Raw genomic sequence first — 27,938 nt, 5'->3', positions numbered from 1 at the left:
ACAAAATCACTGATCCTTTATTTTGACTGTTTGAATGCCTGCATTCATAATGATCACATTCCATAATAGCAATTAAGTTCTTCTTAAATAAAAAAGTAAACAAAGTTTATTACAAGTTTATAGTTGTATGGCTTACATTTAACTAAATAGGTTGTAGTTATCTTATTTGTTAAATGTTTAAATAAATATATAAATGTCATTGACGATGAATCCATTTACACCTGAAGCTAAAAATGCCTTAATTATCCTAAACAGTTTTGTGAAAAATGATTAACATCAGATTGTTGTGCCTTCCTAGTCAGAGGAAGATTACTGCACAGGCCTACCAGGGGGCCTCAAGCCAGAACCTGGGGGTGAGGCGGTGGTGGTTAGTGTTAGCAGCATTTCACTTGTCTTTACTAATGCAATTCAACTGTTTCATGGTCGTGCTTCAACAATGAAAAGTTAGATGTCTTGTTGGGTGAACATAGACACAATCTTTCAAAAGGTGCCTCACAGTAAATGTCCATATCCTGTTGCTCTCAATGTGTTAACAGTTCCTGATTGGTATACAGTATGTTTACTTTACAAAAAAAAGGAACTAATGATTGCAACATAACCAACTACAACTAAGTCTGAGAAGACCACTTTACTTTAACTGTAGAAGATGTTTGTTATTGCATGGCCCCATGGTTATGTGTCGTCTTGTTTCAGTCATTAGCATCATCACAATCGGACCATGGATGATCTGTACAGGCCTGTAAAGAAAAAATATAAAAAATATATGCTTTTAAAGAGATGTACAGTACTGTAAATTATCTCTGTGTGTGTGTGTGTGTGTGTGTGTGTGTGTGTGTGTGTGTGTGTGTGTGTGTGTGTGTGTGTGTGTGTGTGTGTGCGTGCGTGTGTGCGCGCGTTGTTTCAACACAGGGTGTTGTGATGCGTCTAGTGCAGTAGCTAGAGGGAAGAGGTCGGTTAGTTTAGACTAGAGGCAGTGATCATTCAGATGTATTCAGGAGCAAACCCTTTGTACACAGTAAGTCAATTCTGTGAGCCAATGAAGTGGTCTAAGAATGGGAGTAATGTTTTCAACTATTATTGTCCCCTATGAGCACTCTAACTGTTGCATTTTCAATGAGCTGGAGTCTTCTGCTCTATTTAAGTTCCTTAGTATGATGATGGTGTCGCATGCTGAATATAGCCCACAAGGATGATGGATAAATCATGCTTTTCTACTGTCTTTTGGGAAAGTCCAGCAAAGCTGATGCTACACACTCACCTGATTATATTCAAAACGGTCTTCTAAGTAGCGGGTGCCCAAGCCAGTAATGTGACCTATATTCTGTCTTGACAGGGAAGCTACCCTGGCAGTGAAGTCGAGGGTAAAGGCCAGCTTGACGAGTTCTGGTGCAGTGGGGAGGACAGTGAGTTTGCTTTTGACCGGTGACATCTCTACATAGGTGTCTGCCAACTTCTGGAAAGAGGTGTAGGACATCCCCTGGAAGAAGTTACTCAGTGTAGGATTCTCTTTCAGCTAGGTGGGAGAAGGAAATAGACTACTGTCAGTAGCTATACTTGCAAACCGCAGAAAGAAACTTGAATATCCAGACCAAAATTGCAACTTATAGGACATATTGGGCATTGTGTGCTCAATACAACATTTTAATTGAAGCAGCAATTTCCATACGAATGAGAAATCAATGATTTGATTGCTAATCTTTGAATTGATCTTATTTAATACCCACCTTATGATCTATGGCATCCCCCTCTTCTTTTGTCAGGGAAATTATCCTTTTGATTATTTCCTCTGTGGTATAATGAAAGCAAAGGTTTAGGGTTGATTTAGACTTCATCACATGACCCTTTCTACCAATGTCACTCAAGAAAATATCTACATTCTATATACACCTTGTGCAAAGGGTTGCACGACATTGAGCCTTTAACCAAATCGCTCTATTTGTTGTACGACAACAAACAATATAAGCTTTTGCTATTTATTTTGGAAGACTTGCCAGGGTTAACGGTTAACAGTCCATGTCAAAAAGACATAGCTTACTTTTATTAGTAAATCTCTAAACAAATGTGAGTGTGTGAAGCTAGTAAACATTTGACTCACTAATAGTGTTGACTCACTAATAGAGTAGCTGTAAGGGTTAAATATGGGTGGTTGTTGTTGGAGTAAAAGACAGAGCCAAGAATTCCTTGGTGGGGCTACATTTAACATTCTGTTAACGTTCTGTCTGTCTTTTGGTGCGTAAAAACATTGTACACGTGAAATCCTGTCACACGCAAAGTCAGACAAAATCTCTCGAGTGAGAGCTGAGAGCCAGTTCACCCACTGACTTGTCTTTTTTTCTTAGCTTTTTACTCCTTTTCTCCCTCATTTCATTATACCAATGTGACAACACACATTTCTGTGTAATAATGATAATATTATTATTGTTGTTTTTGTGACATTGTAATTGGCTAGCAAAATGTGTGGGAGGGACCTGTATATTGGCGATTGCGGCAACCAACGTAACAAATTAATTAAACGTTAAATCCATATCTAATCAATATTACCATCAGTTAGAACTTCTTCTTTCTCTTTAACCTCATGGTCATGGACAATCTTCTGCATTTCCTCTGACACCTTCTCATAATAGGAGTAGGTAGGCTCCACACTCACAACTGTAAAAACAAAACAACAACTTTTAGTTATTTGTATGTGCAAAGTTCTGAAAACACAGCATGTAGTATTTGTTTATATTAACACTTATTTTAGAAGAAACAGGGTACCCTTGTAGTTTAACCTGTAAATATATCTAGGCTACAACAAAGAGTCAACAAAAGGTCATGAATCTGACCCTGATGGGTCCTGCATCTCACATATAATCAGTTAATCACTTATAATATTATTCCAAAAAATATTATGATCCCTGAATGCCATTTTCATTCTGATGACCTTGAATGCAATGGTTGAGATCAATAATCAAGAAACAATTGAAAAACAAAAAAAGGTTATGATTATGAATAGGTTAAGGCAGTGTTTCTCAAAGATGGAGATAATATAGCATCAAAAGCAGTATAACCACTTGCCGATATACAATCTCACAACACGTCACATTGCGACACTTGAGCTTGAGCTTGTAGATCTGCTATCTGCTATCTTGAAAGATTTTAGAAAAATGTTGAATATTTTCTTTGTCTGCGGCCAAATACAAGTTCAGGTATTTGCGGGTCCTTGTATTGAAAAGGTTTGAGAACCACTGGGCTAAGAGTCACACTCTAACCCTCTTTAAGAAATCCTTATAGCAGCAACACTATAAAGAGACAACACTATTTGCATGGAACACTACTACCCTCTATTACAGCATGCTGTGTTGCCACTGTTTGCCTTTCAAACTTACGTCCAACTTCAGTGATGGGCGTCTGCTTGTTTGACTTTCTTAGAGATCGTCTCTTTTTTGAGAACCTGCGCCTTATGGACTTCCTCCGACGTGAAGTGTCTGGGGTGGCAGGCTGGGGAAGGCCGGTGGCTGCATTGTCAGAGGAGGACATTGCTGTGACATCAGGCAGCTCAGGTCCACTCATAGGCTCCTCTTCTTTCTCCGAGAATAAACCCAAAAAGCGTTTCCACAACGAAGGCTTCTGCCTTTTCTTTTTCTTTTTCTTGGACTTTTTCACGGTTTCTTCTGGGGCTGTCTCAGACTGGCTCGTTGGGGGCGTTTCAACTGCAGCAAATGTCTCACAGTCCTCGGTTGGAGATGATGCCAAGTGAATGGAAGGGTCACTGGACGACCTGCGTATCCGTTTGTGCCTTTCAGGCATGGTCACCCACTTCTTCCTCCTCTCACGCCTCTCGCCAATTGGCGACCCGTCATTGACGCTGAGGCTTCGCTTGACATACACCTCCAGCAGACGGGTGGTGTCCTTGCGGGTCACAGAAATGAGCTGTCCATGATGAAGACTGCCCTCTGCTTGTGTTTCCATGGTGGCAACTGGCAAGACTACATGAAGCAGATCAGAAGAAAAACAATGATTGGTCTAATAGTACGTATTAATACTATGTCTGATAGGAAAGTGTGTCTTGTATGAATACATATTGTATGAATGTATTTGTTTTGTTTTATATTTAACCACCCCACCTCCAACAAGTGGCATTAAGTTTTCACACTAACAGTCAAAGGACCACAATGGAAATATTATTATCTGGGTATCTTATCTATCTATCTCTCTCTCTCTCTCTCTCTCTCTCTCTCTCTCTCTCTCTCTCTCTCTCTCTCTCTCTCTCTCATATATTCCAGATGCGTACGCAGCAGCTCCTTACCACTTAGCCTATATTTCCTTGTTGAATCTAAAACAGCATATTGTACTATAGCCATAGTCTATAGGCTACATTACATCAAGCAGTCGAAGGAACAGAACTGAACTCACCCGAAATTGTTTCACCAACAATGTTTCTTGTAAGTAATTCGATACGATTGGCGCGCAGTAGCCTGGTCTACCTTTTTATAAAGGTGTTGTTTAGTGCACATATGGTAGGCTGTATTACTTATGCAAGTATGCAACGTTCACATTCCCACCCATGTTGGGACACATCGCTGAAGCCTCCGCCTTCTTTTACCAGCAGCCTATCGTTATGTTCATATGGAGCTATTATACATTTTAGTGGGTGGCGCAGTCAGAGGACTTTGACAAACAAGACTAGCGTGCAGCTCAGCATGTGATGCTTTAGAAAGCATGACACATATATTATACCTGATGTCAGGTGGCAGGTGCGCTCTTCAGAGAGAGAGAGAGAAAGAGAAATTCGTATGGGGAGGTGGGGTATTTCCCCAAGTTTTTATTGTCAGGTGACTGAAATTAGATAACGACGCAACCCAAGTTGTTCCAGGAAACCCTTCCAATTACCGTAGATGTTCATAACAAGTAGGAGTCAATTTTATTTCCTCTTTGCAAAAACAACACCTATAGTGATGTCATTCTTGTTTATGATGAGACCACTTTTTTGTATATGGGTCAATATCAAATTGCGGGAGTTTTGAAGTCCGAGGGATGTAACTTGTATGTACTTTTAGTAAAATTAAAAAAACTAATGCTATTTATGATCATTATGATCATGTCTTTACAAATACTATACTTATTTACACAAATTTTATCATTAATTAATACAAAAATGGCTGGATATCACTAAAATGTCAACTAAGTTACTGTCCGAATGTAATAACAACCATCTTCTAATTAGTTAAACAGCAATAAAATTAGCTTAATCAAAAATTGTTTTGATAATTTTATTTTTATACGGCTAAGATAATCATTTCATATATAATGTTTTTGGCAATATATCAACTATTATATGGAAAATAACACATTTTATCCGTGTCCGAGAAGTCACTGTCAACTAAGTTACCCATTACAAAAACACCTCTCAAGGGGGTGTGTCATTTCTAAATCACATGACCTGCTACACATGATGTCATTAACTACTGATGAACAGACTGGCATGGCTCCAATGTATGTTCTTTCTCCTCTTTCTTCAATATTTAACATGAAGTAGTGTGTGAGTCATGTGTGGAATTATCGCATGTCAACAGTGTTACTACAATATTGTTATAAATAACTTTTAATTTAAACTTTTCTCAAACGTGGATCTAATATTTAGAAGAATCTTTCTGTAAAAATGCCATGTGGTGTTTGGTGATAGGCAGCCATGTTGATTTTAGACCAAAAAACAGCAAATATGTCAACTATGTTACTGTCAACTATGTTACCCTTGTATAGGTAACTTAGTGGACTAAGAGTAACATAGTTGACACTCATGTCATGTTCTTATAGTTTTCAGCAGTTAATTTACTATTCTAACTGTACAGTAAATAAAAACACTGTTTTAAATATTAAATAAATAAATATAATAAAAGACAAACATGTTTTTCGGGAAAATGTCACGATTATCACCTGCAGAGAAGCAGCGTTGGTAATTTGTCCCCGGCGAGATGCCGACCCTGCAAAAAGGGAGGCATACCCAGGATGCAGACATGTCTCTATAGTAGAGTGTGCCCTCAGACCCCCTGGGGGCTATATTCCTCTCTATGGCTCCATAATCCATTTTGAAAGTCTTACCTTTGATATGGGTTTTCCCTTGACCTGAGAACCCCATGCCACAAATAACTTATCACCCTTCCTGAAGGGAGCAGTTCTGTCCGCATACAGTTTCAATGCCCTAACCGGGTAGATTCAGTCTCCTGTCCTCCACCGAGGAGAACAAAGGCGGATGGAACGCCACTAGGTCGACTGGAGCACTCACAGAGGGGAAATTATTAGGCACGAAAACCAGGTTCGGCCTAATAGACACCCTGAGTTCCCACTAAATCTCATGCAGCTCGGGCTGACCAAGAGTGCATGCATGTCACTAGCACGCTTTGCAGTTGTCAGGGCAACCAATAGAGCGGAAGAAACTTCAGGTCCTGCACCTTCTCCAGCGGCTCAAAGGAATGATGTGATAGGGCATCCAGTACCAGAGTCAGATCCCAGGACGGGACCAGAGATCTGGAAACCGCACAGGCACGCTTGACGCCTCTCTTGAACTGTCGAACCAGCAGGTGTTCTCCCACCATCTTGCTTTATGCCGACGTGGTATGCCGAAATGGCTGCCAAGTTGACCTTAACGGAGGCCTTCCAGGCCTCTATCCAGGATCTCCTGCAGGAAGGTCAGAATGTGCACCACCGAGGCCTGGAACGGGACCACCCGATGAGGTCTAGCCGAGCACCAACGTTCAAACATGTTCCAAGCGATGCTGTACTGTTGTCTATAGTCGCCAGGACCCTGGCGCCTATAATCATCGCGACGACATTCGGGGGCAGGCCCTCTGCGTTCAGGTTTGACCCCTCACGGGCCAGACCCAGAGGCCCAGGTCCTGTGGATGTGGGTGGAAGATCTTGCGCCCTGCCTGCGTGAGCAGGTCCCTCCATAGGAGGCGCCACCAAGGCTGGTCGTAAAGGAGGGGAAATATTTCTTGCCTCCAGGCTGGAGTCCTCACACTGGCCAGAACGGGAGGAATCAGGTCCAATAGTGAATGCATAGAGCAGACCCTTGGGCCAGTGCCTGTTCCATGGCATCCAGGCCTAGGGTTGCTGATCCTGCCAGGGAGATAAGGAGTCAAGACTTCTTGTTTTTCTCTGAGGCTAACAGGTCCACCTCGGGTGCCCCGAACCTGTCCCATATCTGGGCCGCCACCTCTGCAAAGGACCAGTTGTGGTAACGGAATGCACACCAGTCCCTGGTGTGCATTGCCCAGTATTCAGGAGTCCCGGACGTGACAGGCAATGAGTGACAAGAGGTGCTTGTCGCACCACGTCAACAGCCTGTGTGCCAAACATGTGCAGGCTTAGAGACTTCAGTCCCCCTTTCCTGTTGATGTAGCACATGGTCGTAGTGTTCTCGATTCAGAATCCAGAACATGGCAAACTTGTATGAATGGTTTGATATGCTTAGGGAAAGAAAAAAATTCAGGAGTTGATGTGGGCAAGCCTCAGGGCTCCATCCTACACACCCCTGGTCATCCTGTCACCGTGGGTGGGCCCCCACCCTGTCAGGCTGGTGACTTTCCTGGCTAGGGCCAATCCCAGGGGGACGCCCTCCATGAGGAATCATCTGTCTACAAGTGTGTAGTCTGCAGTCACTGTCACTCGATGTGAAAGAATAGAATGAAAGTCATCTATTGTCAGCTAAGAGTGTTTTTTTAGTGGTGCAACCACTCCTATAGACAGCTATGTGTGTCTCTGGCTGTGTCCGTCCCTGGCTGGCTGGCTAGCTGTCTGTGTCCGTCTGAGCACGAAAACTTCCGGGGACCCCCCCGGGGACCCCCACACGGAGTTGCACCACTCACTTCACACAGCGTTTTCTTTTTGCAGGTTAGGAGCACATTTTACAATGTCTGTAAAATCTGTGTTAATAAACTGGCAAGTGTTCCATGTTAACTATCTGTATTTGTTTGTCAATATATCAAATGGTCTTAATTCAATACACTAAGAGGTGGAATATGCAGTTTGCTAACATACAATAATAATCATGAATTCATTTTATTCATGATTAGGTTATTTGATAAATAAATCATTATACTTTTTCATGTCCAGTCAACTCTGTTACTTTAGTCAACTATGTTACCATGCTGTCAACTAAGTTACCATTAGGTTTTTAAAGAAAACATATATATAGTTGTTCCATAAACTCCAAGTAAATAACTTAGCAACTTAGTAGCAGTGAAATATGTAGCTCAGTATAATTTTTTCAATAAAATTATCATGAATTTCAGGAGTTTTAGGAGAAAACATCTGGACCGGTAACAGCATTCTGTGAAATTAGGAGGTTTCATGCTAAAAAAACACATTTCCTTTAATAATTGGAGATTATAATTTAAAATGAAGGTAAGCGGACGCATATTCTTCCAAGAACAATGATTTGTTTAAAAATCTGACATTTATCCATATACAGACAATTACAGTTTTTGTCCGTAACATAGTTGACCAAAAATGAGTTACCATCTCTGTTTTTTGATTAAATATCTAAAATCAGAACATGCCTGAGCTTGGCAATTACTGAAAACATAATCTCTAAGGAATACTCTGTAAGATAAAATAATAATATATTAGAAAATAATAACTTTTTTTCCAGAAAATTTTAAACTGAAAAAGTCCCGCAATTTGATATTGACCCATATAACCTTACAAGGACATAATAGCTAATCTTAATCTACAATTAAGATTACTGTCCACATTCATGATTTATGAGCCTCTTTGTGAAAACAGAATGTGGGAAAATCTTAAATCCTCAGAAATATTGTATTGTATATTGTATTGTATTGTATTTATTCAGCACAGTATAAAAAAACAACACAGTGAACATATAAATATAAGAATTAAGGGTAAAGTGCTAGGCTGAGGCAAAAAAGCCCAAGGGGCTTATACGAGGCCAAATCACAATGAAACATTGTACAAGAGATATAGAATATCCAGCTATATGGTCCCCAGCTGATGACCCGTTTAGGCGGGCCCACAGAGGTGTTCAGTGAGGTTTCACAGCCTTAGAGTATATCCAAAGTCACAGCACACTGCACACCTGTTCAAAAGGCACTGGAGGAGGTGTGTCAGGCAGCAATGCCCAGCAGGAATACCATCACCTGTATCTGATATGACAGAAAACATGATTGCAGTATATAAAACAAGAACAAAACAAAAAAACAACAAGAACATATTAGAATTATTGGTTATCTATGTACATGATTAGAGAAAAGAAGAGATGATACAAATATATATAATTAAGTGATCTGGTCAATTAAGTGGGTCCTAAACTTATAAATTATTTAATGAAGTAGAATTTGATGAGATTGCTGTATAGGTGTTCCATAGCTGGGGGCCCCTGTATCTGATGGAGAACTGACACAGACCAGTACAGAACTTTGGGAGATGTAAATTATTTGCCTGTCACGTATTGAAGTGGTGCACATCACTGTTGAACTGGAAAAAGTCTTTACATGGCAAAGAAAATGAAACTGTCTGGAACAATACTTGAGTTAAAGTTACAGGTTTGGTATGTATTTAAATTAAAGATTGGTAAAATATTGCAGGGAAAAGTATAGCATTTACTTAAAGTTGGTAATAGTTGACACTGGCTGAATGAGCTTTCATCATACTGTAGGCTACTCCTGAAAAGATACTGTACAATGTAAGGAGAAAGCCTGCTACTTTTGAAAAGATATGGGGTAGGTTCTTTGAGGTTTTCGCAATATCTCCTCTGGGTTGATTTTAGTTTTAGTTTTTATTTATATTGTTATTTTTATTTATTTATCCGAGTTGATGTTGTCAAGTGGTGTTGTGTAGCCTACAATACAGAGTAATGCAGAGCTGTGTAGTTTACCTTTCTGGGGTTGGGGTGGGGGGTGGGTTTGTTTTGGCAGTTTTCTTTTTTGAGTTTGTCTTGTATTGTTAAAAAAAGAAAAGAAAATCATGATTATGCAATTAATTGTTTTAAATGATGATGTTTGCATTATCATTAAAATGAAAAAAAGTTGGTAATAGTTTTTGTTTAAGCCTAGTGACACCAAAATAAAATGCTTAAAGTGTTGAGCGACTACGGGAGATTGATGTAAAAATAAGTCGCTGAGGCGATGGGATCGGCTCAAACATAAAGCAAAGTAGTCACAGCGATCCAACGTAAATAAAGTAAATCAAATAAAGCAAAATAAGCGGTATAAAGCGGTCAACAAAGGTGCTGCTTCCCAGTTCCACACACCCCCTCTCTCTCACTGTGTGTGAAGCAGGTGAACATGCGAGTTATTGAATGAATCGGGTGAATCAGGTCCGCCCCTATGCCCGTCAATCATCCACGTTAATCACCAGTGACAGCCCACTAATTTCATAGACCAAACATCATTTCATAGACCAAACCAATTCATGGCTCTTACAGTAAGGGTATCACTACTCTATGGTTATCACTGATATCAGACTGGCCATAGATAGGTAAGTGTAGTAACACATTATTGACACAAGGTGTCACACAAACGCTTCCCACTTTGTGATCACACCATTTATTTCAGTGCTATACAATAAGCTCTGGCTGCGGCTTGGTTTGAAGAAAAAGAAGACTATCTACAATTTGAAAATGTTTACTAATTTTGAAGATGGTTGAAAATCTTTTTGGGAAAGAAAATTAACACACGCACGCGCGCGCGCGCGCGCACACACACACACACACACACACACACACACACACACACACACACACACACACACACACACACACACACACACACACATGCCTCAAGGCGTACCTATAATAATGTTAATTTTGTTATTTTCTGCCTATGGGAATGTGTTGAGGGAGTAATGTTGTTAATGTTATTGGTTGTCTCACCTCTAGCTCTGTCCATGGTTTCCTGTCTCTGTTTATACTCCCCCAAAAAAAATCATTATCTAAAATAATTCATGTGAAATTTTAGAGCAGGGAAAATGTAGCCTACAGTACATCATTTTGCAGAGTGCTGGACAAAGTACCTAATTGCCACACGTGTAAAAGTCGTATCAGGTCAAGGCAAATTAAGATATCCTGTGCCGGGGAAACCAGGCCCTGAAGATGAAAACCACATGTTTAAAATCGGATCCCAGGTGATGCTTCAGGGCCCCCCTTTACATTTTTCATGGGCATTAAGCAGGGCAATTTCAGGACTCATGTTTCGTCCGGCCAGCAGGGGCAGATGCTGCAGCGGTCACTGCGCAGAACCTCTCATAAATCCCCTTGAATCATTAGCAGCTCTGATGTCCGATGTGATTACATCTGAAAGTTGTATGGGACATGCTGACCGAATCATTCTGGAAAGAGGCATGATAAAGGAAGCATATTCACAGGGCACCTGACCAATGTAACATTTCATCCAAATGTGGCAAGGGAAATACCTTCCATTGCATATTGTTGTTAATCATAACGGTCAGTTTGTTATAAAGAAGACTGGTCATCACAAAGGCCTCTTAAGCCGCTCTGAATTATTGAGGTAGACCAAAATGTCAGCTGAATAATTGAAGGGTTTGCAGTCACAAAGTGTGGTGGTGGTGGTGGTTGCACATTGCATTCTGTGAGGATCACAAGAGTTTCCCTGTGACATCGCCAACAGTGAAGCGAAGGAAAAATATTAAATGTTAATGTATAACTCAGTTGTGTCTCACACATCCATATCCTCATGTTTAGGCTATTGAGGTGTAGTATACATGCACCTCAAATACAGAATATGAGCTATGGTATATTATCTTCACACTTGGAGATAACACAACATGGGAAACAAAACATATTCTCTCCCCAGTCCTTCGGCCTGGTGGAGACAATTACCATCTGAGTGTGGTTATTAACTACTAGATGGTCAAACCATTACCTATATATGTTTAGTTTGTAGCTTTTACTCAATTACACTGAGAATTAGCTCAATTAGGTCTTCGAGTCGCTGCAGTAGTGGCATATAAAAGGGGGATTTCCTTGTTGGAACCCGATAAACCACACAGTGCGCAATGCATTTCCTACACATTTTAGTCAATATGAAAGTGAGGGATATCTTAACTCATAGAATGCTAGATGGCAGTAGTGATAGTTCAGCTCCCACCACAGTTCACTTCCATTTATTTCGTCATAGAAGAAGACCGCTTCTCGGCTCCCCAAAAACACCAATGGCGGAGGTGCTCGCTTTGTTCATCCACCGCGATGTGTGCCGCAATGTGTCATTTTCTCCTGCCATAAAGAATCAAGAGAATTAAGTGTTGGTTTGACATGGTCTGTAAGACTGTGTAACAATTTCAATACAATTTACAATGTGATAATAATATGCCATGTCAGGAAAGCAGTCCCCAACAAGAAATATGTATCTACCAGTCATTAATTCTCTCCACTGCAGAGATCAGATGGAATATTAGCCACACTTGGTGTAAGTTAGTTAATAGGGAAGCCATAAGAGTAATACAAAACCCAGGACGCAATGTTCTTGGTCAGCAAAATGAAGGCATTGTGATCAATGGCCCGAGTAACACCATAGTTTGGTGTAATAGATGCATTCGAATCAAAATCGAACACAGAAATTGCTGTGTCACTTGAAGCTGGTGGACTTTATATACGTACAGTACGTGAAGTATGCCTCATTCGCTCAGTGGTCATTGTCAAACGTGTTAAGATAAGCCCTGGGTAATGTTGGTACAGTCTGACTGATACCCCACTGTCCCTATACTCTGCTTTAGATTCCTAAGTGCAGGTACAGTAGCTAGGAAGAAACAAGACACTTTTCAAGGGTTCAGAGTATGAACAGAGGCAGTTAAACTCCATGAGCCTTTGCCCTCTAGAAGGCATGCATTGCATTTCAAGTACACAAGAAAACTGAAACTGTGTGCTGACAAAACAGTAACCCAATCTACTGATATGAGAGTTCAGCGTCTGTGCTTCAGCGCAAGACCCAACTGTCACCCTTAAGACAACCGGTTTGTCACTCACTTGGAAAGCAATTGTAAGAATGGAGTAATACAACCTGGGTATATTCAGATCCATTAACCACTTAAACTCAATACTTAAATGTACATACAATAGTGAATAGCCCATCTAGGACTACTGCAAGCACGCTGCGGCACTTTGTGAGCTCATATGTCGTCTTTTGTTATGTTTGCCTATTTTTGCTGAATGTTCTCCTATAATGACATGCCAATAATATAGGGATACTAAGGTCGGTGTGGGTAAAGGATCGCAGCACGGTTTGCTGTGCCACAGTGGTCACGCAGGCCACTGTTCTGTTTGAATCCCTATCAAAGGCAGGATTTGATCTCTGAGGAACACCATGAATTATAAATGACAGACTCAAATTGGGTTTGACCTTGAGGGAGCCGCCAGTCAGTTTAACTGACAAAAAGCTATCAGGAGGTGTCAGTACACAATCAGTGATCAGTGATCAGTGAGGCACAAGGGCAGACTATTTACCTGATTGCCAGTGACAAGGTCATCAGACCATTGAACACACTGCAAAAAGACTCCTGTCAACCATCTCCAGAGAAAGTAATGGCCAAAACATTGTCAATGTCACAATGTCAATGTTACAGTTATTAATAACCAGCGAGTGTAACAGAAATACATATAGACAATTAAAAGGGCTTAAAACAAATCTGGCCTGTGTTCAGACCAAGACAAAGTCATTATTGGAAATGTATTCATAAATATACTGTATGGGGGAGGCCAAGAAAGATTATATTATAAATGATTAACTTGCTCTACATATTTAATTAGTTCCTTTTGCATTTCAAGCTATCCTAGACAGTCGAAAGCATTGTCAAGCACGTATATGTAGCATCAGAATACCTTTTGGCAATATCAATTCATGCAAAATTAAATCAATTTGTCAATGGTGCTTATTCAGCTGTTCAATTATTTTTCGAGTGTGTGTTATTGTGGATGTGTCAACATTCCTTTTTTTGGTCAACACTACTACTAAGTATTCTTAATTTGCATTTGGGGATCGATAAAATTATCTATTTTATGATAATAATATACTCGATTCTTCATTGGATACCAGGCTCGCTAATAGGAATCACACAGTGGTGGTTTGCTGTGCCAGTCTCTGTGCCAGTCTCTCGTGTACACAACCACAGATATAAAAATAAATCCTGTCTCCTCCTGTGAAATGACACAATCTCAGCTGAGACCCACCGGGTTTATTTTAGTGGGGGGAGAGTCTTTGAGAGAGGCCGGGAGGATCAGGTGTGAGACGCAGTCACGCAGAGTGATAAAGACAGAAAGAGGAACATCGAGAGATGGAATGAAGGAGAGAAGAGGAAGGGTTCAGGCCAGGCCCGGGTGCAGTGAGAAGGTGTTAATAACAGCTAACAGAGGGTGTAAATGGGTATTCAGTTTTGGAAGCATACTGTATACGTCGTCAACACACAACAGTCATGGCTCCCTTCAGCATTTACGTTGTATCGAACAGGTAGTTGAAAACCTTTACATGGCGTTGTGTGGAAGCTTTTGACATGTTATAGTATAATTATACGGTATACAAATTGAGGAATATGTCACACAATTAGGATACATGTTTAATGAAAGGCACTCATTACAGAATGAATAAAACAGCAAATAATGCTTCTGTACATTGTAAAATATTGATACATACATTAACAGTGCTTATATACAGTATTTACTGTATATACTGCGCTCGCGCGCGCGCGTGTGTGTGTGTGTGTGCGTGCGTGCGTGCGTGTGTGTGCGTGTGCGTGTGCGTGTGTGTGTGTGTGTGTGTGTGTGTGTGTGTGTGTGTGTGTGTGTGCGTGTGCGTGTCAAAATTAAGTGCTTGGATAACAATAAAGTGCTGAATACCCTGGCGACTAATCAATGTCACCTGTACAATCTATTGCATCTGAATTCAGGTATTGCTGTGTTCCATGAATAGAAATTACATTGTTCTTTTCTTCTTTTTTTGGTTTGTGTACTCACACAATATCATTGCATACAGTAGGATTAATGGAAAGGTATTGATTGAGTTACAGTTATATCCATTGTTGTTCATATATCAATTTTCTTCTTCTTATATTATGAAATACACTCATACTTCGAGCAAGCTTGACATGCATATAGAGTGGGTACCGATTCATATTCTCATGGCAGGACACTGACTGCAATATTTTGCAAATCCAACAGAAATATTGCCTGTCAATCAATCAAGTGGTATGGAATTAGAAATTACGCCTACTGTGGAATGAAAACTTTGTATCGCATTTAGCGATGGTAAATATGTACTAATACTTTAGATTACTGATAATGAGATAGCCCTTGTTTTGGTATACTATACCATGCAACAGACATGAGATAACCAAAATAATGGATATTGAAATCTTCAATACTTAATTAGCAAATTAGGGTTGTATCATTACTATGCCTTATGTTGCACTTGTTGTATAGCATGTATCATGCTTATACAATCTAAAACACATCCCTCACATAAAACAACTTGATGTAGTGATTCAGATCCCAACTATAGTGATTGTGAGATGGACTTGCAATAATACAATGATGTGTTTTGTGAAGGATGTTTTTAATGTATAATCTCAATCAGTTATCTGAGGAAGACTGATGATTATTTTGAGTGAGTCTAATTAAACAACTACCTATATTGTAAAGGATGTGGTACTGTGCAGTGTACAGTGTACTTGAATTTGATTGCCTAAAAGTCTAAACAAAACCATGTGGCTGAAAACACAGGTGTTAATTTCAGTGAGCGTAGTTTACCGATCAAATCTACAATCTACAAGTACAGCATATACTAATAGGAGCGTATTGTATACAATATGCATTGTTTTGTATTACGTTGTGCAATATGTGGTTTTGTGATTTATGTGTTGACTATATGCTAGATTAATTGCAGACTTATTAATGGGCTGGCTGTTTAGCCACATATTTGTATGCTGTATAACATGGGGGAATGCTTTGTGTTGGAACATAATGACTATAGATTCATTGCTATAGAATGTTGCTGACAAAACAATATGTCCAGTCATGTCCTCTTGTCTTCCCCTAAAGGCACATTCTCCTAGCTGTCCTTGAAATCCATGCCAAGCTCAAATTAGATTCTGCTGAATAGACCCAAGTATAGACTAATGTATTGTAACATGAGCTCAGAATATGCATCCTGTTTTAATGAAGCCAATATACAAAATAGGTTTCTTTTCTCTGGACTAAAGACATTGCTACTATTAGGCTACAGGGACAATCGTGTAAAGTATGTATCTTCCCAGTTTTCACATCTATATTGGCTCTAAAAGTCTACATAAGCAATGCCAATAGCTGTCTATTGTACTGCCTACATTATTGTGTTAATCTCAGACCTCGAGGCCATCTGGGGCAGATCTGCTTTCTGTCCTCAGAGTCAATACTAAACGTGGAGAAGCAGCAGCGTTCAGTTTATGCACCACATCTGGAACAAACTCCCAGAAAGCTGCAGGTCTTTGACAACTCTCACTGCCTTTTATTGAAGCGTTTGTTTCATCGTAGTTTTACCTTGTTTTCATATATAACTTAGTTTATTTTACCATATTTTAATTTTACTTATCTCTTTAATAGGTATTTTAAATTGTCTTTTAAATAGTCTTTAAACATGTTTTTTTATGAGTTTCTTTTGCATTGTCATAATTCATTAAGAACCTCTGTGTAAAGCACTCTGAATTGCCTTCTTGTTGAAATGTGCTATGCAACATGCCTTGCCTAATGAGCCTTCACACTTATCTCTCTCTCGGTCATCCTCGAGACGCGCCATCCAGCAGCATTTCCAGCAGTCACCTTGATCCTCCGTGCTCTGGCTAGTGCAGCAGTACTTCTCATCCCTGTATCACTCTTTAGTATGTCCACACACTTTGCTGTGGGACACCATCGTAACCAATGTTTCCACAGCAAAGGTTTGCTGGCAGGGAGCTCCCAGTGTCTGTGGCAGTAGAAGTGCCTCTTTCTCCTGGATGCTGTCTTCTCATTCACCCTTTGGTGCATTGTGCATGCACCATTCTAGTGTAGCACCAATCCAGGGATGACATGTTTCATCCTTCGCTTAAATTGTCTTTGCACTAAATAAAGGATCATATAATTCACCCACTTTTTACTACATCCCATGGAAGGAGGCTTGCTTTAACTGAAATAATAATGTTTTCTGAATTGTGTTAATTGCACTTTGACACATCCACATGCAAATCTTTCAGATGGACAACTTCTGTCTCGTTGTCTCATTAAATACTTGCTTACTAATACTGCACTTACTGTATATGCACAATGTTTGACATACAAAATAATGACTTGAGAGATTATAACTGATATGACTCAGTGAACCGTGTATATGACTGACTTCAACTTTGTAATGCCCTTCATATAAACGTCTCTCAGTTAAATCAGGGCATGCTATTTTTCTCATTCTGCCAGGTGCCATTACTTTTGTTCACAGAGGGTGTGCTTCCATACTTTAGATTTATAGATTCTGTTGTCTTCAGGGCTGCCTCTGCTGCTGCGTCCAGTATCGCCTTCTCCTCCTCTCCTCCCGTCGAACGGTGGTAGAAATAATTAAAGTTTGAAACGATAACAGGGACAGGCAGGGCGATGGTCAGGACGCCAGCGATGGCACAGAGAGTGCCCACCATTTTGCCCCCAATGGTGATAGGGCACATGTCACCGTATCCCACAGTGGTCATTGTCACCACAGCCCACCAGAAACCGTCAGGGATGCTGACAAACTGGGTCTGGGGCTCGTCCACCTCTGCAAAGTAGATGGCACTGGAGAATAGGATGACTCCTATGAAGAGGAAGAATATGAGCAGTCCGAGCTCCCTCATGCTGGCATGCAGGGTTTGTCCCAAGATCTGAAGCCCCTTTGAGTGTCGGGAGAGCTTGAAAATTCTGAACACTCGCACTAGGCGGATGATTCGCAAAATTGCCAGGGACATATTCTGACTAGAGTTCACATCTTCATCGGGGGTAGTACCCAACTCTGTTCCCAGGGTTACAAAATATGGGATTATGGAGACAATGTCGATACAATTCATCATGTTTTGGAAGAAAGCTCCCTTGCTGGGGCAGACTATGAAACGGACGCCGAGCTCAAAACAGAACCAAATGATGCAAATTGTTTCCACAATGAAAAATGGGTCCGTGAAATATGCCACCAGGTCTTTGGCAGCTGGCTGAGGAGAAATCTGTTGCGTTCCATTGATGACTTGAGTTACAGTTACCATAAAGTCATTGTCCTCCCTGAACTCTGGCAGGGTTTCCAGGCAAAAGATGAAGATGGAAATAACAATGACAAACACAGACACCAACGCCACTGACTTGGCTGCACTGGAGCTTTCTGGGTATTCAAACAAGAGCCAGAATTGCCGATGTATCTCATTAGTGGGCAAGAGGACCTCTGGCTCTTTGACAAACCCCTCATCCTCACGGAACTGTTCCATCGCTTCATGTCCTAACTCATAGAAAACTATTTCGTTAGCGAATACATCTAATGGTACATTGGCTGGCCTACGGAGCTTCCCCCCAGACTGATAATAGTACAGGATGCCATCGAAAGCAGGGCGGTTTCGGTCGAAAAAGTACTCGTTCTTCATGGGGTCAAAGTAAGTTATCCTTTTCATGGGGTCACCGAGCATCGTATATGGAAACTGATTAATAGTACTCATCAGAGTCTCAAACATCAGGCCTGAAATATTGATGACAACTTTCTCATCTCTCTCGTCCATTCTTGGCTTTTCATACACCTCATCATTCTCGCAACAATCCTTCTTATCCATCTTACTGAAGACGCTGTCAGTGGGCGACGGCTCGCCGGTGATCAGAAGTTTCAAGTTTGAGATCAAACTGCTGCTGCTGGACTTGATCCCTTTTGGTGTCACTGTCGGGGGAGAGGAGGGTGATAACCCCTCTTGGTCTGACGCGAGGCGTCCGCGCGGGCTCCTGCACGGTGACTGGTGTGGCGACAACGTCAGTCGATTGGCCACCAGATTCTGCTCAGGGGTCTCTGAGGTGGGGGAGGTCGGGTACCCGGAGTCGTTGGGGTCACCTATGTTGACACCGACATCATCCATGTTTTCAAAGTTAACAAGCGGCACCTCCATCACCTGCCCTGGTGCTGGCCACAGTCTGTCCGTCTGTCAGTCTGGCTCAGGAGACAGAGGTGCCACGTTGGAGATCCCCAGAGGGCCACCTTCCTCCTGGTGGTCATTCAGACAACTGTGCTGTAACTAATGGGTGATTTCAGGTGGATTTTCTTTCATCTGGAAAAGAAGGGGGGGAAAAAGGAGTCGTTATAGGCCTAGTAATATATATCACAAAATGGTGCAATATCCTTTTCTCTGTGGATAAGACACATGTGATTTCCTGATCAGCATCAGTAGATAACGGTCATCTGTTACGTTGCTTTTTCATTATTATTATTATTATTATTATTATTATTATTATATACTTTCAATTCTCACCTGTGATCTGATCCAAACAACACAAACTCCACCAGCTAGGCTCTAAAAATGCTTACACTAATGTACTGTGTGGATTGCATTATTATTAAATATTGGGTACTGAAGACACTTTACTTAAAGTACAGAATATGTTCTTTATAAGGGATGTTTTTATCATGTTAAATTGTTTTGTCTATGCATGAAAACAGAACCATCTTCACACAGCTTGATTATCACATGTTGGTTTCATTATTTTCGTATAGTTCAGCGATCCACCAGATCGGTAACAGATCACAGATACATGTGGGTTATACTGTAGTCTTGTGTTCATCGTATCACTGATACAGGGTTATACTGTAGTCTTGTGTTCATCGTATCACTGATACAAGGTTATACTGTAGTCTTGTGTTCATCGTGTTAACGGTTAGTTCTAAGTAGCTGTTTATCTTTCCATTTGTCTGCTTTGGATCGGTAACTATATCCTGAAGCTTTTAAGCTTCAAACCCTGTCTACACTTGACACCAAGCATGGCCAAGGATAATCTCCTGGCTCTATTTCAACTTGCATTGCAGGCATTAATAGCTGCAGGTATAACAAAACTAATATAAAATATAGAATCGATTTCACTATAGGTTTGTGCGATCACTGTATCCTCCACTGCCAGGATAAAGTGGTTAGATATAGGCAAAAAATAAGTTTATTGATTATGCCTTCTCAGAAATAGGGGATATTGATACAGGGAGAAGAATACTTAATACTTAGAAGACAGGGGAGAGGAACTGTGTGAGTATATAGATTAATCTATTTCGGTCCACAGCCTTGCCAATAAAATCCCCTTTGTGATGTTAAAGCATATCAAAAGGGGTTTAATGATTCCTAAAACAATATATATATATTTTTTTTAAAGTACTGTGTACAGTACACATATATTAGACCTACCAATGCAAATATTGAATCTATGTCTTGAATTTAAAAACACAAGTTCCACTTATCTAAGGAACACTTAAAAGTGCAACGCTGTTTAGCCTTTTCTCACAGTGAGCTGACATTGACAAACACAACAGATCCTGTGACATCACTCGATCCCTTATCAGAGCCGGACAGATAAAACACAGGACAAACAGAGATACAGCGTAACCATATGTCATTTAAAAGAACATTGCCAAAGTTTAAGTGTCTGACTTACCCGTGTGTCCCCAACCTGTGTGTGTCTCTGCAGAAGTTGTTGTGCCCTTTCTGCCTTCCCCTGGTAGACGCACTCCGCTTCCCTCCCTTCCTTTGCCCTCTCTCCCTCATCCAGACTCACAATCAAGAGATCTGAGTGTCTCCGGCACTATTAAAGCTGCCACTGAGTAATCCAATACCCTGCACGAAACCAGAGATGGCATTATGGTGGTGCCCACACAACACCACACATGCACATGCATTAGCGCATTCAAAAACAAACGGGCACCTACATATGCATGCACGCGCGTGCCCACGCACACACGCGCGTGCCCACACACACACACACACACACACACACACACACACACACACACACACAGTGTTGAGATGACAGGGGTCACCCGTTCTCCTTCCTCTTTGCTCCCTGCTCTCTCTGTGGGGCAATGCGGGTTGAGGTAGAATGCTGTCAGTGGAGGTAGGATAGTATTAGTGGAGGTATAGCCCTATTGCAGGAGATCCCCACTCTGTGGGAGCCAATCGCTTTTTGACGCGGCAAGGGGAGAGTGAGACCCTCTCTTTCCCCACTTTTCCTGCAGAGTAAGCATAGACATGCATAGCTCATCCAATCCGACGCCTTGGGGAGTCTATGCTGTATTCTACTGCCCCATGTTACCGTACCTGTCACAACAGCAAAGCACATCTGCCAAGGGGGCTGCATATATACTGCTTGTGCCAGTTTGAGGATGATCAAAATAGAACTTTGTGCTGAAATGTTACCGCCTCAAATGTCAAGTGGGTTGTAAATATTTGTATTGTGTCGGAACATTCTGACCTTGACACAGATCAGTATAAATTAATTTAAATAAAATATCACACATTTAGCCTTACTTGCACTACTTGTGGTATACTGCAGCATGGCGGATACAGAGCTGTGTGTATGTGTACCATATGTTTGCTCAGCTTGGGAGATACATGAGTCAGGCAGCATTCAGGCAGCAATCAGTTGGTAAATCCTTGACTATTTCCACAGAGGTTATTTTGTCTGGGCACACGTGTCCCCTAGAGGAGTTGGTATGGATTTCAAATAGAGAGACAAATCTATTATTTTCCGAGAGAGTCATTCAAAGGTGATGCGTCTTGGTGAGTGTGAGGGTGGTGAGTGTTTTTCCTTCATATTGACCCTGCCAGCTTAAGTAGGCTACCTCTCTTGTGTGTGCCAGACATTTGAGTTTTATCAAATTAACAAAATGGCTCTGACTGTAGCACAAATGCAAAGCAGTACGCCAAAGACAGAAAGGGGATTTTAATTTGCAGAGGCTGCACAGTCTAGTCCAACTCCATTTCTCTCATTCACATTTCATTTGAGTATGAACATAAGGAAAAATACAACAAATATATGACTGCAAGATTGCAGTGAAGATGCAAAACTTCTAAGCAAAGTTATCTCGTACTCATTGGGAAGGGCAGCCAAACTGGCAACATCAGAGGAATATTGTGTTACATGACAGAGAACTGATTGCCTTTAATGTCGGTATTCATTCCCTCTACCTCTCACTTGGCTGCAGCCAGGAACTGGCTGTCTCCTAGTGCCCTGTAACATTGCGGCGTGAGCAGCACCACTGCAGGAACAGAGCGCATGGCTTCAAGGTCATAGCAGCAGTTCTAAATCTTTACAATCCCACCCCCTTTGATGTGCTCACCCTAGTGCCCCTCCCGCCACAGCTGGGCATGTCATTACGTGTCCTAATTAAGTTATATGCAGGAGGCACAAGCGTAGATAAACATATACATAGTAAGCACATATACACTCACTCATATACATGTGCGCCGCACATGCATGCACGCATGCACACACAGACACACACAGACACACACACACACACACACACACACACACGCACACACACGCACCCTCACACACCCTCACACACACACACACACACACACACACACACACACACACACACACACACACACACACACACACACACACACACACTCATTCAAACACACAAACACCGCTGTGTGCTGAGTCATCGTCCTCCTCCTCCACGCAGATCTCTTTTTTGCATGATCCTGCAAGGTCCTGGACATGTCATTGAGAACGCAGTCGGCTGAAGCACGTCCTCCTGTCTGTCACACAGGCGGCCGACCAGCAACAGGATATAAGTCACACAGAGGAGACAGACACATAGAGGGGATGAGAGGAGCCAGAGAGTGATTATCACGCAGTGATTTGCGTCAGTAAAAAGTGGGGGGGAAGAAAGAGAAGGCACACAAACGATGGAGATACGGGCTACTTGTGCATCACGCACGTGAAGGCAGCTGCTGCAGTGCCCCAGGGGGACTCGCGTCAGGGTATCATACTGCTAATATCCTCCCCACCTATTCCTCCCTGCGGACAATCCCTCGTCCGTCCGTCCGTCCATCTCTCCTTTCCTCTCATCCTTTCCTCCCTAAGGGTCACTGTCACCTTACCTCAACACTCTCTGATGATGTTGCACATATGCTTGGTCTGTCTGTCTGTCTGTCTGTCTGGTGTATTTATAGGCCTATAGCGCCTTTATCCAAGGCGCTTTACATAGATTGTGCATTACATTCACCCATTCACACATGACATTCACACCGATGCCGGAGGAAACCATGCAAGGCACCAACCTGCACATCGGGAGCAATTAGGGGTTCAGAGTCTTGCTCAAGGACACTTCGACACTAACTCTGGGGGAGCCCGGGTTCGAACTGGGAACCTCACTCTACCCCTGAGCCACTGCTGCCCCGTTATCGGAAGGCGTTCCCATTTTTATTCCCATTCAGCTGTATAACTAATTTGAGTCAAACAAGACAGACTATTAATAGACCGGCTTTCCTGTCCAAAATGTAGCAATCAATATATGTACCGGTATGTAATTTGTGAATGATAACGCGTAGAGAGAAGACTTCCGCACACCATGGCAGGCAATTTGGAGCAGGTGCGATGATGACAGAGAGTATAATCATGTGAAAGGAGGGACATCCGCACACTGCCACTTGCTGGTTCAGAGCATTTTATTGAGCAACGTTTCGGTCTTGCGACCTTCCTGAGGAATGCGGATGTCCCTCCTTTCACCACAATGAGCACAATGACCACAATGAGCATCGGACCCATTTCGGAGACGGTAAGCCTGTTGCGTCATTTCCTGTGTTGCCCGTCTGCTGTCTGACAGCTTTGTTGTCAGCAGCACGAACGGGACAAACACCAAACATTATTGTATTGCGCTGCTGTGGTTTAGACACACACTGTCACTGTTAACTATCCTACTCTGTGGCGATCTTATCGCTACTCGGGCTGGTTGTTTGGCGGGGCGAGCGTCTCATTCTGTCGGCTCAGCCGGGCGATTGTGATGGCTTTCCGCCAACACCACCCCTTCCCTCCCGGCGGACTTTCCTCTCGCTCTAGCTCTCTCTCCTGCGCCGTATGCAATATGTATAGTTACAGCCCTGACGCCTTTGTTGCTTCGGACATGTGCATCAAATGCAGCTTGTTTGCGGTGCTGGAGGGGAGGCTCGGCGAGTTGGAGGCAATTCTGGCTAGCGGTGCAAACGTTAGCCTAGCTCACACACAACCACGGGGAGCCCACCACCATTCGCGGTTGACGGGGACGGGCATGCCGTCGCCGGTGACCGCGGGTGGTCGGGGCTCCCACAAACAGGACGGCTGGGCCAAGGTGGCTGCTACTGGTCGAAAGCGTGGAAGTAAACAAAAGCACACGGGACACCAACCACTTCACGTTTCAAACAGTTTTTCCCCACTCACTGTTATACCCGTTGAGTGTAACGGTGAGCCTTCAGTTCCACTTGATGGCCCGCAACGCAAGCAGCGGCGTGTCATTAAGAATACAACTCTGGTTATCGGTAGTTCTATAATGAGAAACGTGAATTTAAAGACTCCAGGAACCATAGTCAAATGCATCCCCGGGGCCAGAGCTGGCGACATCGAATCAAATCTGAAACTTATTGCTAAAAGTAAATGTAATCGCTATGATAGGATTGTAATTCACTGCGGGGGCAACGACACTCGACTTCGGAAATCTGAGATTACGAAGATAAATATTGAGTCAGTTTGCACATACGCAAAGACAATGTCGGACTCTGTAATTTTCTCTGGTCCCCTGCCAAACATGAGCAATGATGACATGTTTAGCCGTATGCGCCAACTCAACAACTGGTTGTCTAGGTGGTGTCCAGATAATAACGTGAGCTTTGTAAATCATTGGGAAACCTTTGAGGGGAATACTGGTCTGATAGAGAGAGACTGCATACATCCAACCTGGGACGGTGCAAAGCTCATCTCTAGAAATATGGACGATTTTATAGATAGATTATCATGACCACCCAGAGTTGGGACCAGGAAACAGAGTTGCAGTCCTACACAGCTCTCTGTGCTTCCTCCAGTGCAGCCGCCTACCCAACCTGTCCCACAAATCAGAACTATACAAACTATACAGTCTCTGTACAGGCTGAACAAACCATATAGGCTGCACAAACAAAAACAAAAGCAAAAGGAAATAGGAGCTGTACATACAAACTTGATACAAATCAAGACCAATACAGTTGTACCACAAGACACAAATATCAAATGTGGATTTCTAAATATTAGATCTCTACGCAAAAAAGGAACATTAGTCAATGAAATTATATCAGACAATTGTCTTGATATATTTTTTCTGACTGAAACTTGGCTAGGTGAGCAAGAATATGTTAGCTTAAATACAGCCACCCCACCAAGTCACACCAATGCACATATACCTAGAGACAATGGGAAAACTGGAGGTGGAGTGGCTGCTATCTTCAATACAGGCCTAGCAATTAGTCTTAGAGCTAGAGCTACATACAAATCATTTGAAAGCTTGATTCTCAACCTTTCACACACAAGCTGGAAATCAATACAGCCGCTGATAGTCATTACAGTGTACCGCCCCCCCGGCGCTTACACACAATTTTTATCAGAGTTTTCAGAATTTCTATCAAGTCTAGTTCTCGAGTCTAATAAAATCATCATAATTGGTGATTTCAATATTCACGCGGACATAGGAACTGATAGCTTGAATAGAGCGTTCATCTCATTGATTGATTCAATCGGTTTCTCTCAATGTGTAGACAAACCTACACACATTCACAACCATACCCTTGACCTCATTCTGGTCTATGGTATTGCAATAGAGCACCTCACAGTTTTTCCAGAAAACCGTGATCTCTCTGATCATTATCTGATCACCTTCGATTTTACATTGATCGATTATACACCACTGGACAAAAATGTCCTTGGCAGAAGTATATCCGAGAGCGCTGTAAGCAAATTCAAGGAAATGGTTCCATCAGCCATCAACTCTGTATATTTCAACAAAATAGAGGACCTTCACACATATAGTTCTCATCAACTCGATCAACTTGTTGATAGTGTCACATGCTCATTTCAAACTACGCTAGACTCTGTTGCTCCCCTGAAAAGGAAGGTAATAAAGCAACAAAGGCTAGCCCCATGGTACAACTCGGAAACTAGAAACCTCAAGCGAACGTCTCGCAAACTCGAAAAGAAATGGCGTTCAACCAAACAGAAAGAATCATGTATAGACTGGCAGAATAGCCTCAAAATATACAAAAAGGCTCTCGACACGGCCAGAGCCACTTATTATTCATCCCTAATAGAGGGAAACAAAAGTAACCCAAAGTTTCTTTTTGATACTTTGGCAAAACTGACAAAAAGCCGTGATTCCACGGACCCACGGATTCCTACGACTCTCAATAGTAGCGATTTCATGAGGTTCTTCAATGGCAAAATAGAAACTATCAGAGATCAAATTGATCTACAACTACTCTCGGCTCCCACTGGACTGCCACCAAATATGGTGGTCTCAGAGGTGGCCGCAGACCCAAATATATATATGGATAGTCTCTCTCCAATCGAGCTCTCTGAGTTCACTTCAATGATATCTTCTTCAAAATCAACGACATGTACCCTGGATCCAGTTCCGACTAGATTACTCAAAGAGGTCCTGCCTCCGGTTGGTACATGCCTACTCAATATGATCAATATGTCTTTGGTGACAGGCTACGTGCCACAATCTTTCAAGGTAGCGGTAATCAAACCTCTACTCAAAAAGCCTACTCTTGATGCAGGCATTCTAGCTAGCTATAGACCTATATCGAACCTTCCGTTTCTCTCCAAAATTCTCGAGAAAGCGGTCGCCAAACAGTTGTGTGATTTTCTACAAAACAACAATATATTAGAAGGCTTTCAGTCGGGCTTCAGAGCTAACCATAGCACTGAGACGGCCCTGCTGAGAGTTACAAATGACCTCCTGACTGCAGCAGATAATAACCTCCTCTCCGTACTGGTGTTGCTGGACCTTAGTGCTGCATTCGACACTATTGACCACCACATTCTGCTACAGAGACTGGAACATCTGGTTGGCATCAGGGGTGCCGCACTGAAATGGTTCGAGTCCTATCTGTCTGATCGTTTTCAGTTTGTAGAGGTCAATAATGGCTCCTCTACACGTGAAAAGGTCAAATACGGAGTCCCACAAGGCTCTGTGCTTGGACCAATACTCTTCTCTTTATATATGCTCCCTCTGGGCAACATCATCAGGGAACACTCCATAGATTTTCATTGTTACGCAGACGACACTCAACTATATCTATCGATGAAACCGAACGAAACGGACCAACTAGTCAAACTTCAAGCATGTCTTAAAGACATAAAGAGTTGGATGGCAGGTAATTACCTACTCCTCAACTCTAACAAAACGGAAGTTATCGTGATCGGCCCTAAGCCCCTGAGAGACAAGTTGGTCGATGGGAACTTTTCTCTAGATGGCATTACTTTGGCCTCCAAGGCCACTGTGAGGAATCTGGGGGTTACCTTTGATCAAGACTTGTCTTTCAAATCTCATATCAAACAAATCTCAAAGAATGCTTTCTTTCACCTGCGAAATATTGCAAAGGTCAGGCACATCCTGTCCAAAAATGACGCAGAAAAACTTGTCCACGCCTTCGTCACCTCAAGGCTGGACTACTGCAATTCGCTATTATCAGGCTGCCCAGGCAAGTCTCTGAAAAGCCTACAGTTAGTTCAAAATGCTGCGGCGCGTGTGTTGACAGGTACCAGAAGAAGAGACCATATCACTCCTTCACTGGCCTCCCTACACTGGCTCCCGGTCAAATACAGAATAGAGTTCAAAGTTCTTCTTCTCACTTACAAAGCCCTCAATGGTCAGGCACCACAATATCTCAAGGATCTCATTGATCCCTACAAACCAAATAGAACAGCAGTGCGTTTGCAATAT

General features: G+C 42.1%; 2 protein-coding genes across 2 annotated transcripts; both read right to left on the bottom strand.

The window, feature by feature from the left end:
- Nucleotides 1–9: 9 nt before the first annotated feature.
- On the bottom strand, nt 10–4,451 carry LOC308323074 (apoptosis facilitator Bcl-2-like protein 14). Its single transcript, XM_080774676.1, has 6 exons — nt 4,396–4,451; nt 3,369–3,968; nt 2,542–2,649; nt 1,725–1,786; nt 1,259–1,513; nt 10–737 (listed from the first exon to the last, which is right to left on the bottom strand). Exons 2-6 carry the CDS (start codon nt 3,949–3,951, stop codon nt 690–692), a joined length of 1,056 nt encoding a protein of 351 aa, XP_080630802.1. The 5' UTR covers nt 3,952–3,968; nt 4,396–4,451; the 3' UTR covers nt 10–689.
- A 12,164-nt stretch (nt 4,452–16,615) lies between these two features.
- Nucleotides 16,616–20,669, bottom strand: LOC308326878 (potassium voltage-gated channel subfamily A member 10-like). The gene is made up of 2 exons (XM_080779933.1): nt 20,633–20,669; nt 16,616–19,266 (listed from the first exon to the last, which is right to left on the bottom strand). The coding sequence occupies exon 2, from the start codon at nt 19,105–19,107 to the stop codon at nt 17,395–17,397; it is 1,713 nt and encodes a 570-aa protein (XP_080636059.1). The 5' UTR covers nt 19,108–19,266; nt 20,633–20,669; the 3' UTR covers nt 16,616–17,394.
- Nucleotides 20,670–27,938: the final 7,269 nt, after the last annotated feature.

This window comes from Protomyctophum bolini (assembly GCF_963924005.1).
Source record: "Protomyctophum bolini genome assembly, chromosome: 2".
NCBI lineage: Eukaryota > Metazoa > Chordata > Actinopteri > Myctophiformes > Myctophidae > Protomyctophum > Protomyctophum bolini.
The sequence above is the reverse complement of the archived record's forward strand: the minus strand, read 5'-3'. Positions and strand labels throughout refer to the sequence as shown.

What these genes read in the sequence shown, in the direction of transcription:
- LOC308326878 (XM_080779933.1), bottom strand. Translation starts at nt 19,107, where the DNA reads ATGGAGGTGCCGCTTGTTAACTTTGAAAACATGGATGATGTCGGTGTC.
- LOC308323074 (XM_080774676.1), bottom strand. Translation starts at nt 3,951, where the DNA reads ATGGAAACACAAGCAGAGGGCAGTCTTCATCATGGACAGCTCATTTCT. An exon ending in GCCCATCACTGAAGTTGGAC is followed by an intron (nt 2,650 to 3,368) that starts GTAAGTTTGAAA and finishes TTGTTTTTACAG; the next exon opens with TTGTGAGTGTGGAGCCTACC. An exon ending in AGAAGAAGTTCTAACTGATG is followed by an intron (nt 1,787 to 2,541) that starts GTAATATTGATT and finishes ATTATACCACAG; the next exon opens with AGGAAATAATCAAAAGGATA.